Below are 20,819 nucleotides of genomic sequence, written 5' to 3' on the forward strand. Positions count from 1 at the left end.
CACTTTGCATTATTGTGGTGCTTGTGACTTTACAAAGTTGAGCATAACACTTTGATTACCTGCAAAAATGATATACAGGTGCTGGTCATAAAATTAGAATATCATGACAAAGTTGATTTATTTCAGTAATTCCATTCAAAAAGTGAAACTTGTATATTAGATTCATTCATTACACACAGACTGATGTATTTCAAATGTTTATTTCTTTTAATGTTGATGATTATAACTGACAACTAATGAAAGTCCCAAATTCAGTTATCTCGGTAAATTAGAATATCAATTAAGACCAATGCAAAAAAAGGATTTTTAGAAATGTTGGCCAACTGAAAGGTATAAACATGAAAAGTATGAGCATTTACAGCACTCAGTATTTAGTTGGGGCTCCTTTGGCCTGGATTACTGCAGCAATGCGGCTTGGCATGGAGCTGATCAGTCTGTGGCACTGCTCAGGTGTTATGAGAGCCCACGTTGCTCTGATAGTGGCCTTCAGCTCTTCTGAATTGTTGGGTCTGGCGTATGGTATCTTCCTGTTCACAATACCCCATAGATTTTCTATGGGGTTAAGGTCAGGCGAGTTTGCTTGCCAATCAAGAACAGGGATACCATGGTCCTTAAATCAGGTACTGGTAGCTTTGGCACTGTGTGCAGGTGCCAGGTCCTGTTGGAAAATGAAATCTGCATCTCCATAAAGTTCGTCAGCAGCAGGAAGCATGAAGTGCTCTAAAACTTCCTGGTAGACGGCTACGTTGACCTTGGACCTCAGAAAACAAAATGGACCAACACCAGCAGATGACATGGCACCCCAAACCATCACTGACTGTGGAAACTTTACACTGGACCTCACGCAACGTGGATTCTGTGCCTCTCCTCTCTTCCTCCAGACTCTGGGATCTTGATTTCCAAAGGAAATGCAAAATTTATTTTCATCAGAGAACATAACTTTGGACCACTCAGCAGCAGTCCAGTCCATTTTGTCTTTAGCCCAGGTGAGACGCTTCTGACGCTGTCTCTTGTTCAAGAGTGGCTTGACACAAGGAATGCGACAGCTGAAACCCATGTCTTGCATACGTCTGTACGTGGTGGTTCTTGAAGCACTGACTCCAGCTGCAGTCCACTCTTTGTGAATCTCCCCCACATTTTTGAATGGGTTTTGTTTCACAATCCTCTCCAGGGTGCGGTTATCCCTATTGCTTGTACACTTTTTTCTACCACATCTTGTCCTTCCCTTCGCCTCTCTATTAATGTTCTTGGACACAGAGCTCTGTGAACAGCCAGCCTCTTTAGCAATGACCTTTTGTGTCTTGCCCTCCTTGTGCAAGGTGTCAATGGTCATCTTTTGGGCAACTGTCAAGTCAGCAGTCTTCTCCATGATTGTGTAGCCTACAGAACTAGACTGAGAGACCATTTAAAGGCTTTTTCAGGTGTTTTGAGTTAATTAGCTGATTAGAGTGTGGCACCAGGTGTCTTCAATATTGAACCTTTTCACAATATTCTAATTTTCCGAGATACTGAATTTGGGACTTTCATTAGTTGTCAGTTATAATCAACATTAAAAGAAATAAACATTAAAAGAAATAAACATTTGAAATACACACGTCTGTGTGTAATGAATGAATCTAATATACAAGTTTCACTTTTTGAATGGAATTACAGTAATCCCTCCTCCATCGCGGGGGTTGCGTTCCAGAGCCACCCGCGAAATAAGAAAATCCGCGAAGTAGAAACCATATGTTTATATGGTTTATTTTTATATTGTCATGCTTGGGTCACAGATTTGCGCAGAAACACAGGAGGTTGTAGAGAGACAGGAACGTTATTCAAACACTGCAAACAAACATTTGTCTCTTTTTCAAAAGTTTAAACTGTGCTCCATGACAAGACAGAGATGACAGTTCAGTCTCACAATTAAAAGAATGCAAACATATCTTCCTCTTCAAAGGAGTGCGCGTCAGGAGCACAGACTGTCAGAAACAGAGAGTAGAGAAAAGCCAAGCAAAATGACACCTTTTATTGGCTAACTAAAAAGATTACAATATGCAAGCTTTCGAGGCAACTCAGGTCCCTTTTTCAGGCAAGAGAGGAAAGCAAACAAATCAATAGGGCTGTTTGGCTTTTAAGTATGCGAAGCACCGCCGGTACAAAGCTGTTGAAGGCGGCAGCTCACACCCCCTCCGTCAGGAGCAGAGAGAGAGAGACAGAGAAAAACAAAGTCAAAAATCAATACGTGCCCTTTGAGCTTTTAAGTATGCGAAGCACCGTGCAGCATGTCGCTTCAGGAAGCAGCTGCACACAGAAGGTAGCAACGTGAAGATAATCTTTCAGCATTTTTAGACGAGCGTCCGTATCGTCTAGGTGTGTGAACAGCCCCCCTGCTCACACCCCCTACGTCAGGATCAGAGAAAGTCAGCGCAAGAGAGAGATTGAGAAAAGTAAGTTGGGTAGCTTCTTAGCCATCTGCCAATAGCGTCCCTTGTATGAAATCAACTGGGCAAACCAACTGAGGAAGCATGTACCATAAATTAAAATCCGCGATAGAGTGAAGCCGCGAAAGGCGAAGCGCGATATAGCGAGGGATCACTGTACTGAAATAAATCAACTTTGTCATGATATTCTAATTTTATGACCAGCACCTGTACAATGTTTATGAGCAGCACCCATTCAATGTCAAACAAATGTAAGACACAAGCATTCAATTACAATTGCAACTTATTTTTGTATAGTGCTCTTCACTAGTGTAGGCGTAGGGTGCTGTGAACAATTCACAATAATAGTACAAGTATAGATTGTACTAAATAATTACAGAACTAGTACAGACAAACATACAGATTTGTTAAAACACATGGGAAACAAGGTAGAAACTGATTAAATATAAATGGAAATAATCTGTCCATGAATTAACTGAAGAACTATGGCCAGTTGACAACAGAGGAGATTAAAATTGTAAAAGCAGAAGTCGATAACAAAGTCAGACACAGCCACAGTCATGTAGACCTTGTTCAACTAGTGGGCTACCTTCATTCCTGGGTATTCTGTGGTGGAGTCTGTGCTGGGCTGTCCAATTTGATGGGAGAATCTTTCCATCCAGTGATTCCAGTGCTCCTTTATCCGAGACTAGCAAAATACCCGCGCTTCGCAGCAGAGAAGTAGTGTGTTAAAGAGGTTATGTAAACATATATATACATAAACATATATACATATATATATACATATACACATCCACATATATATACATATATCAACATATATATACACACATACATACATACACACATATATATACATATTTGTATATCTACATATATACACACATATATACATATACATATTTGTATATCTACATATATATACACATATATACATATACATATTTGTATATCTACATATATATACACATATACAAATATGTATATGTATATATGTATATATGTGTATATATATGTAGATATACAAATATGTATATGTATATATGTATATATCTACATATATATACACATATATACATATACATATTTGTATATCTACATATATATACACATATATACATATATACATATACATATTTGTATATCTACATATATATACACATATATACATATATACATATACATATTTGTATATCTACATATATACACATATATACATATATATACATATACATATTTGTATATCTACATACATACACATCTATCTATATCTATCTATCTATCTATATCTATATCTATATATATATATCTATATATATATATATATATATATATATATATATATATATAGCTGATTACCCAGTGGATTCGCTCACTGAGTGCAAGAGAAAAAAATGAAATGTATAAAATAAGTTTAATTGCCAAATTTATTTTTCCACAAATAAAGAGCACTTACAATAACATAGAAATCAATATAAACAACATTAACATCATTATCATATGAGAATATGAAGTAATATATAAGAAGCACATTGCATATAAATATAAATTATTAAACAGTAAAATGTTCTTCTATAATACGCTACCGTGGCTATTCGTTTGTCTGTCCAGGATTTTAAATCAGCTGTAGCTCGCAAACCGTTTCACCTATTGACTTGAAATTTGGTACACATATACTACGTCACGTCTACTATTCGCTTTCCCACACATATGAACATATATATATATATATATATATATATATATATATATATATATATATACACACACATACATATACACACATATATACATACATAGTGCGTTGCAACACGGGCTGTGATTGTTACATGGGAGGGAGACGACAAATCACAGCTTCCCGCTTTCTAATCGGGCTTGTGATTGCTGCTTTGATGGATGCCCAGATCCCACAGTATTTCCCCTTAGGAGAGGCGTTAGGCAAGTGTAATTGAATAGCGGTGCTACAAGTTATTACTCTTTTTATCTTTATTTTATTTTATTGTAGAATCAACTCACAGCTGCGCGCACCAGTGCGTGCGTGGCGGATGCGTACGGCTGACGTTTTCATTCTCTACCACCTTCACTAATCATTCTTGAGGCAGATTGAAGACTTAAGTGCCAGCTTAACTGAAAAATTAAAGAAAACATACTAAGTTTTAAAAAAAATCAGTTTTAACGGGAAAAGATGCCGACGAAAGAAGAGAAGCAGCGAGACGCTAGGGTGAAGAGCTGCTCATTAAGCAGCAAGCGCATCAACCTCTGAGCAAACGAATGGTAAACGTACAGAGAAAGAGGATAAATACTATGAATGGTCATGTCAAGTGTATTCACTCCACGTTATCGTGCAGTGCGCGGTTACTGGTATTTTGATAAAAGAATCTGAATAACATATAAGAAGCGTATAAATTATTAAACAGTAAAACATTAACATTTAAGAAGTAAAGATACATCTAGTACTACTGTAGTGCTTTCGGGTATAGTACATTTTTTGTTTGCCCATTACATGCATAAATGTATACATTTTTTGGTGTACCTACCCAAGAACACGCGACATGACCTGGCAGTTAAAAATTTATCGCTCCAGCAATTTTAACTCTGTTACAAAGTCATCTAATATGGTATTGCAAACGGCAGCGGGAGCGTTTCTATAAACTCAATTTAAACTTACTGTTTACACCGTGCTTTGAAGATGCATAGTATGCGACACGTGTTTCGCCGTAATTGTGGGCTCATCAGGAGTACACAGTCACTGCACTCCCTTACGGGAATCGATCCTCGAACGTAGAGGCGAAGCCCCTAACGTTGTGCCACGGCGTGTGGTTCGTTCATTTGACAGCATGTAGATCGGGGTAATTACATTGCAGGCATTCGTAGTCTGATTCACAATCTGATTGTATGGGTGGTTACCTACCAGGTAACGCTTGTGGTTGGTGAGCAAGTCGGCTAACTTCTGCCACGGTGCCCTCTTTCAGTTGCGAGAAGCAGATTATACAATGGTTGAAATAGTTTAATATATATAGCAAAATCACCGCGCTTCGCAGGGGCGAATATGGTATGGCAAACGGCAGCGTTTCTATAAACTTAATTTAAAGTTACGGTTTATACCGTGCTTTGTTTCATATTCTTTTCCTACCTTATCAATTGTGTAATGTGTTTTTTGAACAGGTTTGATTCATGGAAGTGATCACTCCTGCTGCGTTCAGTCACTTCACGTGAGCCGCTCTCTTGTGTGATGTTGCGATGTCCACGGGTTTATTTAATGTTAGCTAAGACCCGGCAGTTAAAAGTTTCTCGCTACAGCAATTTTAACTCTGTTACAAAGTGATGCAAACTGTCGTTTATACCTCGTGTCTTCTCATTAAACTTGTATCTCGCGAATATGGCATTGCAAACGGCAGCGGGAGCGTTTCTATAAATTAAATTTAAGGTTACGGTTTACACCGTGCTTTTTTATACCTCGTGTCTTCTCATTAAACTTGTATCTTGCGAATATGGTATTGCAAACGGCAGCGGGAGCGTTTCTATAAAGTTAATTTAGACTTACGGTTTACACCGTGCTTTTTTTATACCTCGTGTCTTATGAAGATGCTTGTATGCGTCACTCACTCGCTTCTTATTGTTTCGCTGCCTTGTCAATTGTATAATGAATGTTTTCTTCAGCGCTCTTTGGGGCTCCTCCTTCTTTTCTACGTACTGAGTTCACAGTCATGTCTTATGCTTGTATGCGTCACTCACTCGCTTCTTATTGTTTCGCTGCCTTGTCAATTGTATAATGAATGTTTTCTTCAGCGCTCTTTGGGGCTCCTCCTTCTTTTCTACGTACTGAGTTCACAGTCAGTTCACGTGATAACGTGGGAGGCGTGATGACGCGACACGCAACTCAGTCTCCTATGGCCATCTTGCTGCCTTCCATTACAGTATATGGACAAAAAAGAGGTTCCAGTTATGACCATTACGCGTATAATTTTGAAATGAAACCTGCCTAACTTTTGTAAGTAAGCTGTAAGGAATGAGCCTGCCAAATTTCAGCCTTCCACCTACACGGGAAGTTGGACAATTAGTGATGAGTGAGTCAGTCAGTCAGTGAGTGAGTGAATCAGTCAGTGAGGGCTTTGCCTTTTATTATTATAGAATATATATATATATATATATAATTTTATTACAGTAAGACCCTGCGGATACGTTCCAAGAAATCCCAGTGCTAAGTGAAACAGCATTAACAGCATTAAACAAGGTCATCTTAACACGTAAATAATGGGGATAGGCGAAACAGGACAGAGAATAAAAAGTTTTTTTTTTTTTTTTGTTTTATTTTGTAATAGGAATACTACATTTTTTTACATTATAGAATTTTTTATTGCTCAAATATCGATTTTTAGTCATAAATTATTCATGAAAATCAAAAATATTCGAGTAAATACATAATTAATGTTTGTGATGAGGAAGGTTAACACTTTTTTTTTTTTTGGTGAAGAAGTCATCTAACGTCATTTGCCTTGTCTCTGTCGTTCAGCAAGCAATTATCGATAGCAAGACATCGCATCAATGACACTTTCTCTTGCCTTTGAACTTCTAGCAAAATTTGGATTGTTTGGTATAAACTGATCCATAATTTCTGTAATAGTGGCTAAACTTTTTTTTAAGAAAATCCGTTAAGTTCTTTTTGTTCCTTATCTTCAGAAACACTAATTTCTCTAATTTTGCGTTCACCTGCATCTAATTGTCTGAGCACCTGCATTTTAGTTTCTAGTGAAATGCTTTTTCTTGTCACTTTTTTTCTTTGCAGCACTCATTTTAAAACTAAAAAGGGATAATTATTTTTTCACAGTAAAATAAAATGTTGTATTTATATCCTTATACAATTACGTTGATGACCAATCATAAATGAACAGTGACGCAGCAGGCATACGTAATGTACTGTGCTGCACTGATATCAAATGCACCATGAGACTGCATGCGAGTATCTAATCAAGTCATGCGATTATGGTGAAAATGAAAACTGCGCTTTTATGAGACTACAAAGTGAATCAATGAAAAATTAGAATTCGAAAAAAAATGCGTAATACCGAAACAGTGTTAAACAGGGCAGCGTTAAGCGGTGTGTTACTATACTTATATTTCTGACAAAGGACTAACAAATAGAAATGCAGTACACACAGCTAATCGGCAGCTCTAGTCAGGATATGCTTGAATTAAATGAAAGCTGCATAAAGAACAATTAGAACAGCCAGTGAATAACACATTACAATTGTCATTCCTTTTTTTTATATATATTTTTATTGATCTTAATTATAAAGGAATAACATTCCATGCAGCCAACTCAAATTTAACAAATCAAAGCAAAACTTGACCCCCACCCAAGAGAGAGAGGGAGGAGCCAGCAGCTGAAGCTACTCAATATAAGGAGCAAGAAAAGAAGAGTGTACTTCTCCTTGAAATGGAAGCTTATTCTAAAATGTTTTTGATTTAGATTCTGCCATATTTATATATAAAAAAAAAAAAATTGAATAGATCCTCCAAGTGAGAATTTTTTTCCCAATTTCAAGTAGTACAGAACATTTGATTCCCACTTACTTAAGAGTGGTGGGGTGGGATTCTTCATAGAATTCATCATCCAGGGAAATTGATTATTTTCTTGAGACAAATGCATCTTCAAAGGTCTCAGCAGGTATACTCTGGGAAACACTGAAGGCATTATAAGAGGACAGATTATTTCATATCTTTCTCACAAAAATAAACAGTAAACCAAGAAGACATCTGAGTTAATCAGTGAAATTACCAGAATAGATCTAGAATATGCCAGGTCACCAAATGAGGCACTCTATAAGAAAAGACAGGTTTTGCAATCACAATTTAATCTCTTGACTACTAAAGAACAGAACAGCTTATCTTTAAATTTAACATTATTATGAACGTGGAGAAAAGGCCAATAAGATCTTAGCCCAACAAATCCATACGCAGGAAGTCCATAATGAAATAACAGCAATTAACAACACACAGATAAAATTATTGACCATAAAAATGTAACTGACACATTTAGAGAGTACTACATGTCCTTAAATTCCTCTCAGTTTAAAGAAGATGAAACACAATCTAATGAGTTTCTTGATTCACTAGCGGTACCACAGCTAGATACTCTTAATGCTATGGAACTAGACAAACCGCTGACTCTTTCAGAATTACTAGATGCTATATAAACTCACTTCAAAGTGGGAAGCAGCTGGCTCTGATGGCTACTCAGTGGAATTCTACAAATAAAATTCTCAAATAAATTAGCTGCACTATTATTAGCAATGTTTATAGAAGCTATAGACAAAAAATTCTACCTCAGACTTTTCACCAATCATTAATTACCATCTTTCCTAAGAAGTATAAGGACCTACTACAATGTGCATCATACAGACCAATCTCTCTTCTGAATTACGATGTTAAGATACTCTCCAAAGTTCAAGCCAGAAGGTTTGAGACCGTGCTTCCTTCGGTAATATCATAAGACCAAACTGGATTTATTAAAGATGGATACTTCTAAACTTCGACGTTTGTTTAATAAAATATAGACGGCCATTATATATAACACTTGAGATCTTATTATCTTTAGATGTAGAAAAAGCATTTGATATGTTTGAATGGGACTATCTATTCACCACATTGCACAAATTTGGGTTCTGCCCAAACATATGTGCATGGATCAATCTACTTTATACTAGTCCAGAAGCCTCAGTTTGTATTAACTTAATTATTTCAGATAACTTCAAACTAGAACATGGTACTTGACAAAGATGCCCCTTATCACTTTTGCTCTTTGCAATCGCCATTTAACCATTGGCTGTATACTTTCGAAATACATCAGGAGATTTGCAGTAATCATTCCTACTAGTATCCTTCATATATAGAAAATGTCTTAATCTTCCAACATTTTTAAGATGGAAAAAACATGTTTTGGATAGTTTTGCAATGTGTGTTCCTAATTACACACTAGTGTCTAAGATAACAAGATGTAAGATAATAAGATGCATGCTGATTCAATTAATGGTGATTCCAAACAGAGTTAAAAAGTGACAGACTGTTGGTGCAGTCAGCATCATTCCCTCTAAAAACTAACATTTGTGCTTTTTCTGTATTCCAAGTAGTTCTTATCCATCCACTCCTTTAACTCACTGACAATTAATTAAGGGTGTCATTTGATCTTAAAAAAAAAAAAAGGTATACAGGTAGTCATCAGCTTATAACCACATTTGGATGCATGGGTTGTAAGTCGACGACTCCCTGTAATTAGTTTTCACTCATATGCAGATAATATACAAAGTTATGTTTTCTAATAATAGATCCAAATAAGAGCATGTAAAGTGAAAACAGTACAAGTCCCAATACTGTACCCTGTCATACACCATATTTAACTTCTGAATATAATGATGGAGTACTGTCAGCACATTTCTGTACATACTGGAATCGATTTGATAAATAAGAACTAAATCAGGCAAGCACAATGCCTGTGAGCCCAATGCAATTTTTCAGCCTGCGTAATAAAATAAAGTGGTCAGGGGTGTCAAATGCTATGCTTAAATCTAACAACATAATTATTATGAAATTACATACCAGCATACATATTTTTTTTAGCTTCAAGTAAAACAGTAGTTTAGAGTTAAGAGGAGGCATTTTCTGTTTGCTTTGTGCATGGAGTGCTATATTGAAGTAAAATTTCCACTGTTTTATTTGTAAATGTACAAAGTTACGTTTCAAAGAGCACAAAAGAAGATAAATAAAACACTATAAAGGCAAAATAATACCAAATCTGCAATCGCAATTAGAGTTTGTAGTAGTAAAGTTAGATGGTATATACAATCTTTATATTTCTCTCTAAGAGGAAAAGATGCTTTCATATAGAAAATAGCCATACTGGTCTTTTGGATAAAAACTGAAAGACATTCTTCTTTATATAGTGTCTGAACTGATGTGGCAAAGAATCTAACAAAAAACAACATTGAAATAATCCTGTGGAGCATAATGAATACTCTCAGTATCTGCATAATATCTTTGACACTGAGGAATTCAACGGTTCACATTTTTAGAGACCAGTGCATCAGTGCTGTATATTGAATGATTTTTTTTCTTTTAAGAATTATAGTCCTTAGTCTTTATACAGGGAATTAATCAAGACCTCTAGTATTTAAAAGTATAAATTTTAGATGGGATGGAGGTGCTCAGGTATATGCTTGTAAGTGTCATGTGATTCTGTATTTTTTAATTTTAATACATAGCAATGGCAGAGTTTATATTCTTTATCATAATAAACTAGAAAAAATAGTACTGTAAGAAAACTCCTACAGGGAAAGGAAGCATCTAAATGTTAATGTCTGACCGATCTTGTCATTCATGTTTAAATGACTAGATACAGTGGAGTCTAATATGAATTAATAAAATAATTACAATTTGTATTTACATTTTTTTTTTCTTTTTTACATACTTTAGGATATTACTCAGCAGCACCTTTGTGACCCTCTCACTGTGTCATTAATTGAAAAATGTGCACGCTTTCATATTCATTGTGCTCATCATCTATGTGAAGAGCCTATGATGTCATTTGATGCAAAGATCAACAATGAAAATATGACTAAATGCTTGCAAAGCCTGAAGGAAATGTATCAAGATTTAGCAAATAAGGGCATTCATTGTCAAGGAGAACCAGAGTTCCGGCAATATATGATTCTGGTCAAACTTAATGAAGGGGATATACTCAGGTGTGCCCTTATCTCTATTCTACCTCTTTTTTTAGCAATTGTAAATTTTACTGTTGATGACTTTATTTGTACCCTTTTTTAAGCCTGGTTTTCTAGAACAGATTTTCTTTATAATGCACCTGTATATAGTAAGCCCATTCTCAATATGGTAAATAATAGAAACCATAAATACAGTACAGTGGAACCTCGGTTCACGAACGTCTCGGTGCACATACAAATTGGTTTACGACCAAAAAGTTCACCAAACTTTTGCCTCGGTTCACGACCACACACTCTGTATACGAAGAAGCCAGTTTCCGTTTCGGTTTGTACATGTTCAGTCTCTCCCTGTGCATTTCCTGTGCAGCGAGCAAGAGAGAGAGCAAGACAGCGCGACACACACACAGGCAGCGCGAGAGAGAGAGAGCCGCGCACACACACGGGCAGCCCAAGAGAGAGACACATAAGGTAGGAAGACAGCTTAAAGAATGCACTGGGCTTGATTTTGTTTTCACTTCTATTTACAGGGAGCGTGCATTGTTGCAATGTTACTTTTCTTGATGGTTTATTAAATTACAGATTTTTTCAAATGTTCATTTTTTTTCCCTGTGCTTTAAAAAAAACAAAAAACAAAAAGTGTTTTTAGCCAGCGGTTGGTATCGCTATAGCGCGAACTATTGCAGTGTTAGTTTTCTCTGTTGTTCAAGGTTTTCTTAGTGTTATTCAATGTTTTTACATTTAGTTTACTATTCGCTGTGCATTCTGTGGTTTAATTAACTTTCATTGTGCTTAAAAACTTAAAAAAAAAAATATATATTTACATACAGTTCGTATGGTCTGGAACAGATTAATTGTATTTACATACAATCCTATGGGGGTAATTGCTTCTGTTCACGACCAAATCGGTTTACGGCCAGAGTTTTGGAATGAATTATGGTCGTGAACCGAGGTTCCACTGTATATGTTAAATTTATGGTACTACTTTTAGGGAAGTGTTTTCATTTATTCTCTCATCTCTTTGAGACTATGCCCCCATATGAATATATTCAACTGCTGTGAGTAGTTTTTTTCCATTTGGTAATCTTTGTTTACAGTATGAATTTTAACCATGTCCATAAAGTTCCTATTATATTTAGCCCAACTGCTCACTTACTGAGACCACTCCTTTTCTCCATTTCACTATATGTTTACTTCCTTATGTATTTTTTTGCATCTGTAAAAATATATAAACAAGTTAAACAATGTAGCGGAATTAATGTGTGAAGATCAACAAAACAACAAAACTCTAGGTTCGTCATTATTTAAACTAATGCTGCTCCTTGTCTGTCAGGTGGGATGATTCATCCACTTGCCTACAGAAGTAGCACTAAGCTTTACCCTTCTCACTGTTTCACTCTAATCTAATCCTTCATCATTCCTCCACTTGAGGCTTAACCCCAAATTCTAGGGTGTATGGGGCAACATTAACTCCCTGCTGGGGTCATTTGTATCTCCAGTTGTCTTCTCTTTCTAATAGAAACTATGTCTTAAAGTTGAAAGTGTAAAACTGTTGTATTTGTTAAATGAATTACTTGCCCAAGGATTCATGAATAGTGTTACTTTCACTTCATTGAACTATGTACTGCTATATCTAATTTAAAATGATTTTTTTTTTATTTATTTTATTTATTTTTTATTTATTTATTTTATTTGTTTTTTTTTGAAGAGAGGTGCAACAGTTTCGTGCAGAAATAAGAAATTCTCCAGAGGTTAAATATGCTGTCCAGGTGTTTGCTGCTTTGAATAGCAACAATTTTGTGAGATTCTTCAAACTTGTCAGACGTGCTTCTTATCTTAGCAGCTGCATTCTGCATAGATATTTCAAACAGGTGAGTGATATGCAGCCACTTTGGTGTATATTTTGTAGTGCTCAGATATGTTGATTATTTCTCCTTGATCAGAGCTTTGGATGGCAGTATGACAAAGTATTTTTGATGTAATTTTACTTCTTGTATATCTCAACAACCTAAAGCTGTCGTATTAGACATTAGTTGCAGAAAGGCTCAACTTACTGGTAACATTATTTTTTATACAGTGCTGCTTGAAAGTTTGAGAATCTGTAATGTACTTCATTTTAGTGTTTCATTTTTATTTTGGAATCATTCTTTAATTAACATCAGACCTTATTTTCTAAAAGAAATGGTGATATTCGCAAAATATTTTTTGAATAAATTGTTACGTGCAGTTAAAAATGATAGCTAATTGAAAGGCAGCTCACATGTAAAAGTAAATAAACCTGTTTATTCAGTAAGTGGTAGTATTTCCTTGAGGAGTTATGACAGCAGCAAAAATGCTTAGCATTGTGGTAATTAATTTGTTTTAAAGAATTTTTAAATAATAACACAGTAGCAGCAGATATACTGTAATCAAGTTCACTAGACCAGTACATATCTAACAATATTCTTTTATTGGTCCTGGCAAAATTCTGGATCATCTGGGGGTAAAATAAGCAAAGGTTTACAATTTATATCAGTAGATGTCTTAAATTTATAACATATATGGGTTTTCATTCATAGGCTTACAGTCCTCAAAAAAATCTGTAAAAAAACAGTTTCAGTCCATTAAGTAGAAACAACCTTCAACATCTATAACAAAGGATTAAAGAATTTTTTTTGAAAAAATTGCATAAATTTTGTTATGGCTTTTTAAAAAATATTTCCTATGGTTTTCACAAACCCCTCCAGACTTTTCAGTATTTAACATACAACATCCTGCTAAAACAAAGTATTATACTAACCTATTTAGTTTTTTTAGTATTTAACCTATTATATGTGTGAGGGTATCATGAATTTCATTGATACAGGTTCTGTTGTTGAGTGAACTAATGAGCAATGTGATCGACTTTTTAATATGAGATTTTTTTTTTTGTATCTATTTCTTCTTCTGTTACATGTATCATTTCCTTAAATATGTAATGCATTTGTGGACATCTTTTTTCTTTTAGAACTGTAAAGACTAGTTTTGATTTTACAAGTATCTTATAGTAAATAATGTAACATTTAAAGAAATGCAAGTGGATTTAATGGGGGTCCTTTTTTCAGTAGTCACTTCCTGGTGGGTTTTTTTTTCTGTTGATAAAAATGGTTGAATTTTGCTAGAATATTATCTAATTGACATGCGAGTACAATTTTGTTTCTTCCAACAATTTAAAACTACAAACAAAATTACTTAAACAGTTTTTGTCAGCAACAATGTAACAATAAGCTAATTTCATGCTAGTTTTTTTTATTTGTAGATTTATTTATGCTATGTACAAATTTTCCATTTTTCACTTAGTACTCCAGTTGCGTGTGGTATTCGCGGGAAGTATGGAGCAGCATAATGTGGAACATTGCTTCTAAAGACAAGCTTCCCATTAAAGGGGGTTAACACTCTAGCCAGTGCTTATGCCGTTGTGCAGTATTTTAAAATAAAACACTTAAAATGCATAAATCATTACTTATCTCAGTTACTTTGATATTAGTCAGTTATATTTAGCATCCTTCTATTTGGGTATATCATGTAAAATATCTTCAGTAATATTTGAAAATTTACTAATTTTTGGAGTACCTTAATAGTATGTCCAAAGTTTTACAACAAAAAAGATATCTGATTAATTTGCTTTTTTTCCACAGAAGAAAATTAAAATGAGATCTTATCGTTCCCTAATACGTGATTACACAAGCCTTGGAAATGATTGCAGTCTCAAGTATTTTGTGCACCTTTTCTGCTGCTAATTTTTCCTACTCTTCAGTTTTTCTGGCCCTTAAATGTTTGCAATATTCCTTTTACCAGTAGATTTGGACAAGCATCAGTTGTGTCTTTTCACGTTTGCCTTTCAACATAGGGGTCCTCCTTGGCCATTGTCAACACAGGTTTTCTAAGATTTAGTAAATAGTGTATGTTAAAACTTTTACTTCAGCACAGCTTTAAGCTCTTTGTATTATGTGGTGTTCATTTAACAGTTTATCTGAACCTTTGCAGACTTTGATCAATTTTCTTCTTCATACCAAGTCCTGTGAGTTTTTCATGAGCAGTATTCTACTTCTTAATAAATGGTGGAAGCAGGAATATCCTTTTATAGCATTTTACATTTTTATTTTTGGTGATAATTGTTTTTTTTGATGACCTCAGACAGCTCTCTTGTTTTCGTCATTGTCAGTAAGGAACATGGAATGCTGGCAATTTTTGTATGTTACTCTAATTTCATTGGAATGAGAACTTAGTTCTTCCAATCAAATTGATGAAAACTATTTAAAATGGTGCAAATGATTGTTTCATTACAATTTTTTAGTTTTTATACAATTTCTACACATTTTCTTTTTAAATTGTTACTGTTTGATCATGTACTGGTCTGTATCAAACAAATGAATGCAGACCAAAGCTGTTTTTTTTTTTTTTTTCTTCCTGGGGATATTGTTATGACATACTTAAAAGCAAGAGTGCCAGTAATGTTTAGGACTGTAGACACATCATCATATTAGACCAATAAGTACAATAGCAAACCTAGAGAATAATGCTTACGAGAACTGACCTATAAAACTCTCTTATTAGGTGCGGCAGAGTGCTTTGAAAGCCCTAAACATTGCATATACTGTAAGCCCCCAGAGGTCAACAGCGTTTCCAATTGATGGCCTTATTCAAATGCTGATGTTTCAAGATGCAGATGAAGCAACTGAGTTTGTTGTACAGCATGGGCTGGTAGCGACTGATGGGTGAGTGGAAACTACTTATCATAAAGCTTCTTTTCATAATTGATAATGAATGGATGGGAGAAGAATACATTTTTAGTAAAGACACATTATTATATGGAGAATTGTAAATAAGAACATTCTAGTAGATGGCTGGTTATTTTTTGCAATGTAGTAGGAAAGTTTTACTTTGCTGATGGTGGTCATAATTTTTGTTATCTGCCCTTTGTTTAGTAAACTTTTTATTAGTTTAGTAATAGCAAGGTTTAATCTTGCTGTAGGATGGTGGAGTTAAGCCGACTTGGTTACCAGGAGCCTGAAGTTCCTATGCATTCCAAGAAATCGGCAGATATTTTGCAAAAGAGGACCATGTTGATTGGAGAGGTGGTAAATGGTGGCCACTTACCAACTGCCCCAAAGCATACACCAATGTCCAGCTTTGATGCCAGGAATAAATACATAGGAGACATGGTAACCACTAAGCCGTCTACGTCTGTTGTGAAAGCTCCATTTGAAGCAACAGGTGTGTAGTACTTTTCAGTTGCTGTTTTGACATGTTCTGACTGGCTGTGTTTACATTTGACCTATTACACGCTTTAATTAGGTGCATGTAATATATAGATTGTCTATAAAGTATCAAATTATTTCCTTCTATTAGTTTTACCTCTATTTCCTTAATCTTGTTTTGAATATTAAAGATCTTCAGTTTCTCTGCATGAGTTTTCTATCTGGCATTGAATTGATACATTAGTAATGCATTTATCGTATAAGATGCTTTTTTTAGAATTTGTTTACAAAATTGACACACTTTTTTTTTTGTACATAAATAGTGTGACAGTTCATGTATTCCTGAATATTAAAACTGGTATATTTCTTTTACTATTTCCTCGCTTTTGAGATATATTTATTGATTCTACACATTTTTGTAATTTGAAGAGCTGTCATAGGAAAATCACACAATTGTCATACAGGTTGTTTCTTAGTTTTCGCTTTATTTAATGCATTATTTACTCATTTTTGTAGTAATCTGATGCCTTATGATTTCTAACTGTCACATTGGGTTTCCTTTTATCTTGTAGCGATAATAAAACCAGAGCCAATGCCTGTGTTATGTACTCCTTCAAACTCTTTGATACGGTCAGTTGTACAGTCTGATATTCAGCCTACATTATCTTCTCTGCCAGCTGCTAAACCCCAGCCTATATACACTGATCAGGTAAAGCTGCTAAATGGTTACATATAAACAGTAAACTCATTAGACTCATATTCAGTAGTTGGAGATTTTCACTAAAGTTGCTGATATTGATTGTTCCAGGTAGCTTTAGGAATAATCAACATAAATCAAAATAGTAACGCATTTGTTGCTATTAAAAATTTTTGTGGAATTGCCACAGTAAGAGACTGACCTATTATCACTTGTTTTGTCAGAAGTAAAAATGAAGCTATAAATATGCTTACCACCACCACTTTCTTCAACTGAATTTACCATTCTTTTTGCAGGATATAGCAGATGTGGTTTTAAGTCTTGTAGATGATGTTGTTAAAGCAGAATGCATGGAGCTGTCCAATCAAGTGGTTGAGTATGCGAGAGCTGCACTTAAGTAAGTATCGGTGTCTGCATTTTATATAGTATTCTTATATTAATATTTAATTTGACTGTTATTTTCTTATTTATTTTCCTTCAACATCTGCCAAAACTACTTGGTTATTGTCTTCCTTTGAAAATTTATTATTGTAGAAACTGATGATGTTGTTTGTGTCTTAGTGTAACATTTGCACACAACCATCTCAAGTTAAGACTTGTTCTTATATTCAGAGCTTCAGAAACTACGCTATGTGATTTAGTAAGTGATGTTGTGGATCAGTTAGTTCTTCTGACTTCAACTGAAGAAATAAATGAAGAAAAACAAAGAATTGCAGAAGAGAAGCGTCGGATTGAAGAAGCAAGGTTATCTTTTAATTTCTTTTATACATAGCAAACAAAAATTGTAGTAGTTAGTAACAAATACATTTAATTCAATGTAAATGTAAAGCCCTGTCATTACAAAGGGGATAATATGTCTTAAATTACTACATTTTTAATTTTTTTCTTGAATGTTTTTTATGGATTCTTATCCTTTACACTCCAACTAAATCAGTTACTCACACAAAAAACTGGCTTATTGATTTCACTAAATGGAATCAATTGTCGTGTGTGCTAGCTAGCAGCACTACTAATAAATACACGAATGAGACTCTTTTAATATCCTTAATCTTTGTTGTTGCTGTTCAAAGTTGTTTTTGTACGATTGTAGTGGTGCTCTGTCTGAAGATGCTATGTACTATAAAAATTTTTTAGTGAATTTTGAAAATTTTACTTGAATAATGTTAAATTAACTGCATTTAGCCTAGTCGTGAAACTCACCTGATATATTTCTCCAGATTTGAGATATATATCTGTTTCTATATATTTCTGTATAGATAGATATAGAGATAGATACTGTATATAGATAGATATATTTATTTATCACATACATATACATACAGGCATTGGCAAATGTAGGTTTAAAGTTATGAGTACGAAAAACAGTTTTTGTATTATTTATTAATTAATTATTGTATTATTTGTCTTATTATTAGTAAAGTGTGCTTGAATGTAGCAAGTAGACTACAGGAATGTGTAAATAATGAAGGCCAGCAATTTCAGATTGCACCTAAGTGCACTGTGGTATTGTGACATTCCATAATAAAGTTAATAAAGCTATTGTTGTAATAATCATAACCTACATGTCTTTTTCCATATGAACAATTGTAAACCTATATATATAGTATTGTTCAAACTTTGCTGAACATTTTAATTATATTGTAACTTAGGAGTAAGTAAGTGTTACTGATTCAGTGAAAAATATCACTGTTATGCTCAAAGTTATTAACCCAGAAATGGAAAACACATTTTCTTCTTTTGTACTAATTCACTGAAAGAGACATTAAAACCAGAGAGTAGATTTGCCACATATTTTATATAAAACCAGCATCAAAAATGATTAAGATGCATTTCTCTGTGTTGTTTTCAGATTAAAGCAAGAGAAGGAGCTTTTCATTACTCTGTTTAGCCAGGCTCTCTGCGCTGAACTCACAGAAGATGTTTTAATGCAGAGCATCAAAGAGATAGCAGCTTCAGAAATCAGGTTAGTCTTGTTATTTTATTTCACAGTTAAGAGACAACATGTGCTAGTACTGTGAACTTATTTGAAACTGCCCCTTCCTCGTGACGAAATTATAAATACATTTTTGTTTTCTTGGAAAGAATTTGTAAAATTAGTATCTCTCTATCTGATCTTAATAGAGGGTTTAAAAGTTAATGCAATAAAAAGAAACAGGCCATGCTTTGTTTGTTTGTTCTGTTGGAATACTTAATGCAAAAAATAGTTTTCATGTGCTTGTGTTTTGGTGAAGTTCAGGTGAGCCAGACTTCATTTTTGTTCCATCCCTGATACCCTGTCAGGGTTTTTAATATAACTAGTTTTCAGTTGTTTTTTTTTTTTTTTTTAGGAGATATTCCTGTTAAGGTGCCCTTTTGCATACAGGTTTTTCCTTTATTGGATGTGTGCTGCTCAACTTTTTGTTTTTTTTTTGTTTTTGTGTTTTTTAACAATTAAGTCATATAAATAATTTCTGACCTTTAGAGATGAGTTAAACTGTGGATTAGTACCTCTGGATTATCAGTTGCTTAATTCAACTTTTTCTCCCAAGGGCTTTCTGGTGAAAACCTTAACTATCTGAAATTGTTTTCATTCCATATTATGAGAAACGTATTATTCTGTTATCTCAGTGTGATTATACAACTTGACATTCTCTTTTAAGATCTGTAGTGTATTTCATGAGCTGCTTTAGTAAACCTAAATGAGAGTTAAAATTGCTTAAAAGTGAATAAGCATGGATACAAAAAGATGAATTTCCCTTGAGGGATTAATACAGTGTACCAAAATAATTTATTAGTTGTATTCATTTCATAGGTGTGAATACCATTCACTTTTTATGTGGTGTGTGTTGCTAAGTTTTGGCCAATGCTATGTCAGTATTTTTTCGATAACCATGTTATACAGCGCAGATTTCCCTGGGCTGCCTGTATTTAACCTTATGTAAATGCTGCTGTTGTAAACTACTTTTGTGCAGCAAGGATTTTTTAATAAGTATAAATATACAGTAGTGTGTGTTTTTTTTTTTTTTTTCCCCCCCTCTCTCTAGTCAAGCCAAACAGGAAAAGGCTGCATGCATTTCTCGTTGCACAGAAGAAGTCTGCTCTGGCTTGATTGAAGAAACTTTAAGCAAGGAAATACACCAACTCGCCAAAGAGACGCTGCAGAAAAAGGTGCAGTGTGTTCGCATGTATATGAAGAGGTAAACTCACCATTCATACTGTTTCTCTCGTAAAACTTACACTTGCCTTATGGATGCTGTTTTTGCTAAATATTCTGCTAATATTTTCTCAACTGAAATAGATGTATTTCAATAACACAAATGCTTTTTCAATAGGTGGAGAGATGTAGTAGCAGTTAGGAGACAGCTCAAGAGGCAGATGAGGGGATTTCCAGCTGCTCCCTGCTGTGTTGACCCCAGAAACAAACTGAAGGCATTCTCTCCAAGTGCTCAGTTTCCTTCTACAGCTGAATCCCTTGCTAAGGGCTTGATAAACCTGGGGAATGCAGGGAATATCTCAGTATCCTGTACAAGGTACTGTGCTGCAATGTTTTTGTGATGTATTGTATTCTCATTACATTGTTTAACTGTTTGTTTTTTGTGTGTAATATTTTAACTTCTCTTTGTATATGCATGTTTTAAAGTAAGAATATCATATATCAGCCTTGACACAGTTTTACTTTGTGGTGAAGTGAGTTGATTGTTAAATATTAAATTGATAGTGTATTAAAGGCATATATTAGTAGCCTTGTTAACTGCATGCTATGGGTAGCTGCTATTGAAGTGACATT

At 34.6% G+C, this 20,819-nt stretch overlaps 1 protein-coding gene across 2 annotated transcripts in view; it reads left to right on the forward strand.

The window, feature by feature from the left end:
• The window catches only part of mcm3ap (minichromosome maintenance complex component 3 associated protein), an 81,534-nt gene that overhangs the window by 21,732 nt on the left and 38,983 nt on the right, over positions 1-20,819 (forward strand). For both annotated transcript variants that reach the window (XM_028807254.2, XM_051930590.1), the window contains exons 9-18: positions 10,893-11,161; positions 12,846-13,008; positions 15,713-15,873; positions 16,131-16,372; positions 16,929-17,065; positions 17,350-17,450; positions 17,666-17,797; positions 18,903-19,016; positions 20,077-20,229; positions 20,365-20,562. In XM_028807254.2, coding sequence (XP_028663087.1) covers positions 10,893-11,161; positions 12,846-13,008; positions 15,713-15,873; positions 16,131-16,372; positions 16,929-17,065; positions 17,350-17,450; positions 17,666-17,797; positions 18,903-19,016; positions 20,077-20,229; positions 20,365-20,562 — 1,670 coding nt within the window. The remainder of the gene's footprint in view (positions 1-10,892; positions 11,162-12,845; positions 13,009-15,712; positions 15,874-16,130; positions 16,373-16,928; positions 17,066-17,349; positions 17,451-17,665; positions 17,798-18,902; positions 19,017-20,076; positions 20,230-20,364; positions 20,563-20,819) is intronic.

Source organism: Erpetoichthys calabaricus, chromosome 8, assembly GCF_900747795.2.
Source record: "Erpetoichthys calabaricus chromosome 8, fErpCal1.3, whole genome shotgun sequence".
In the NCBI taxonomy this organism is placed as follows: Eukaryota; Metazoa; Chordata; class Cladistia; order Polypteriformes; family Polypteridae; genus Erpetoichthys; species Erpetoichthys calabaricus.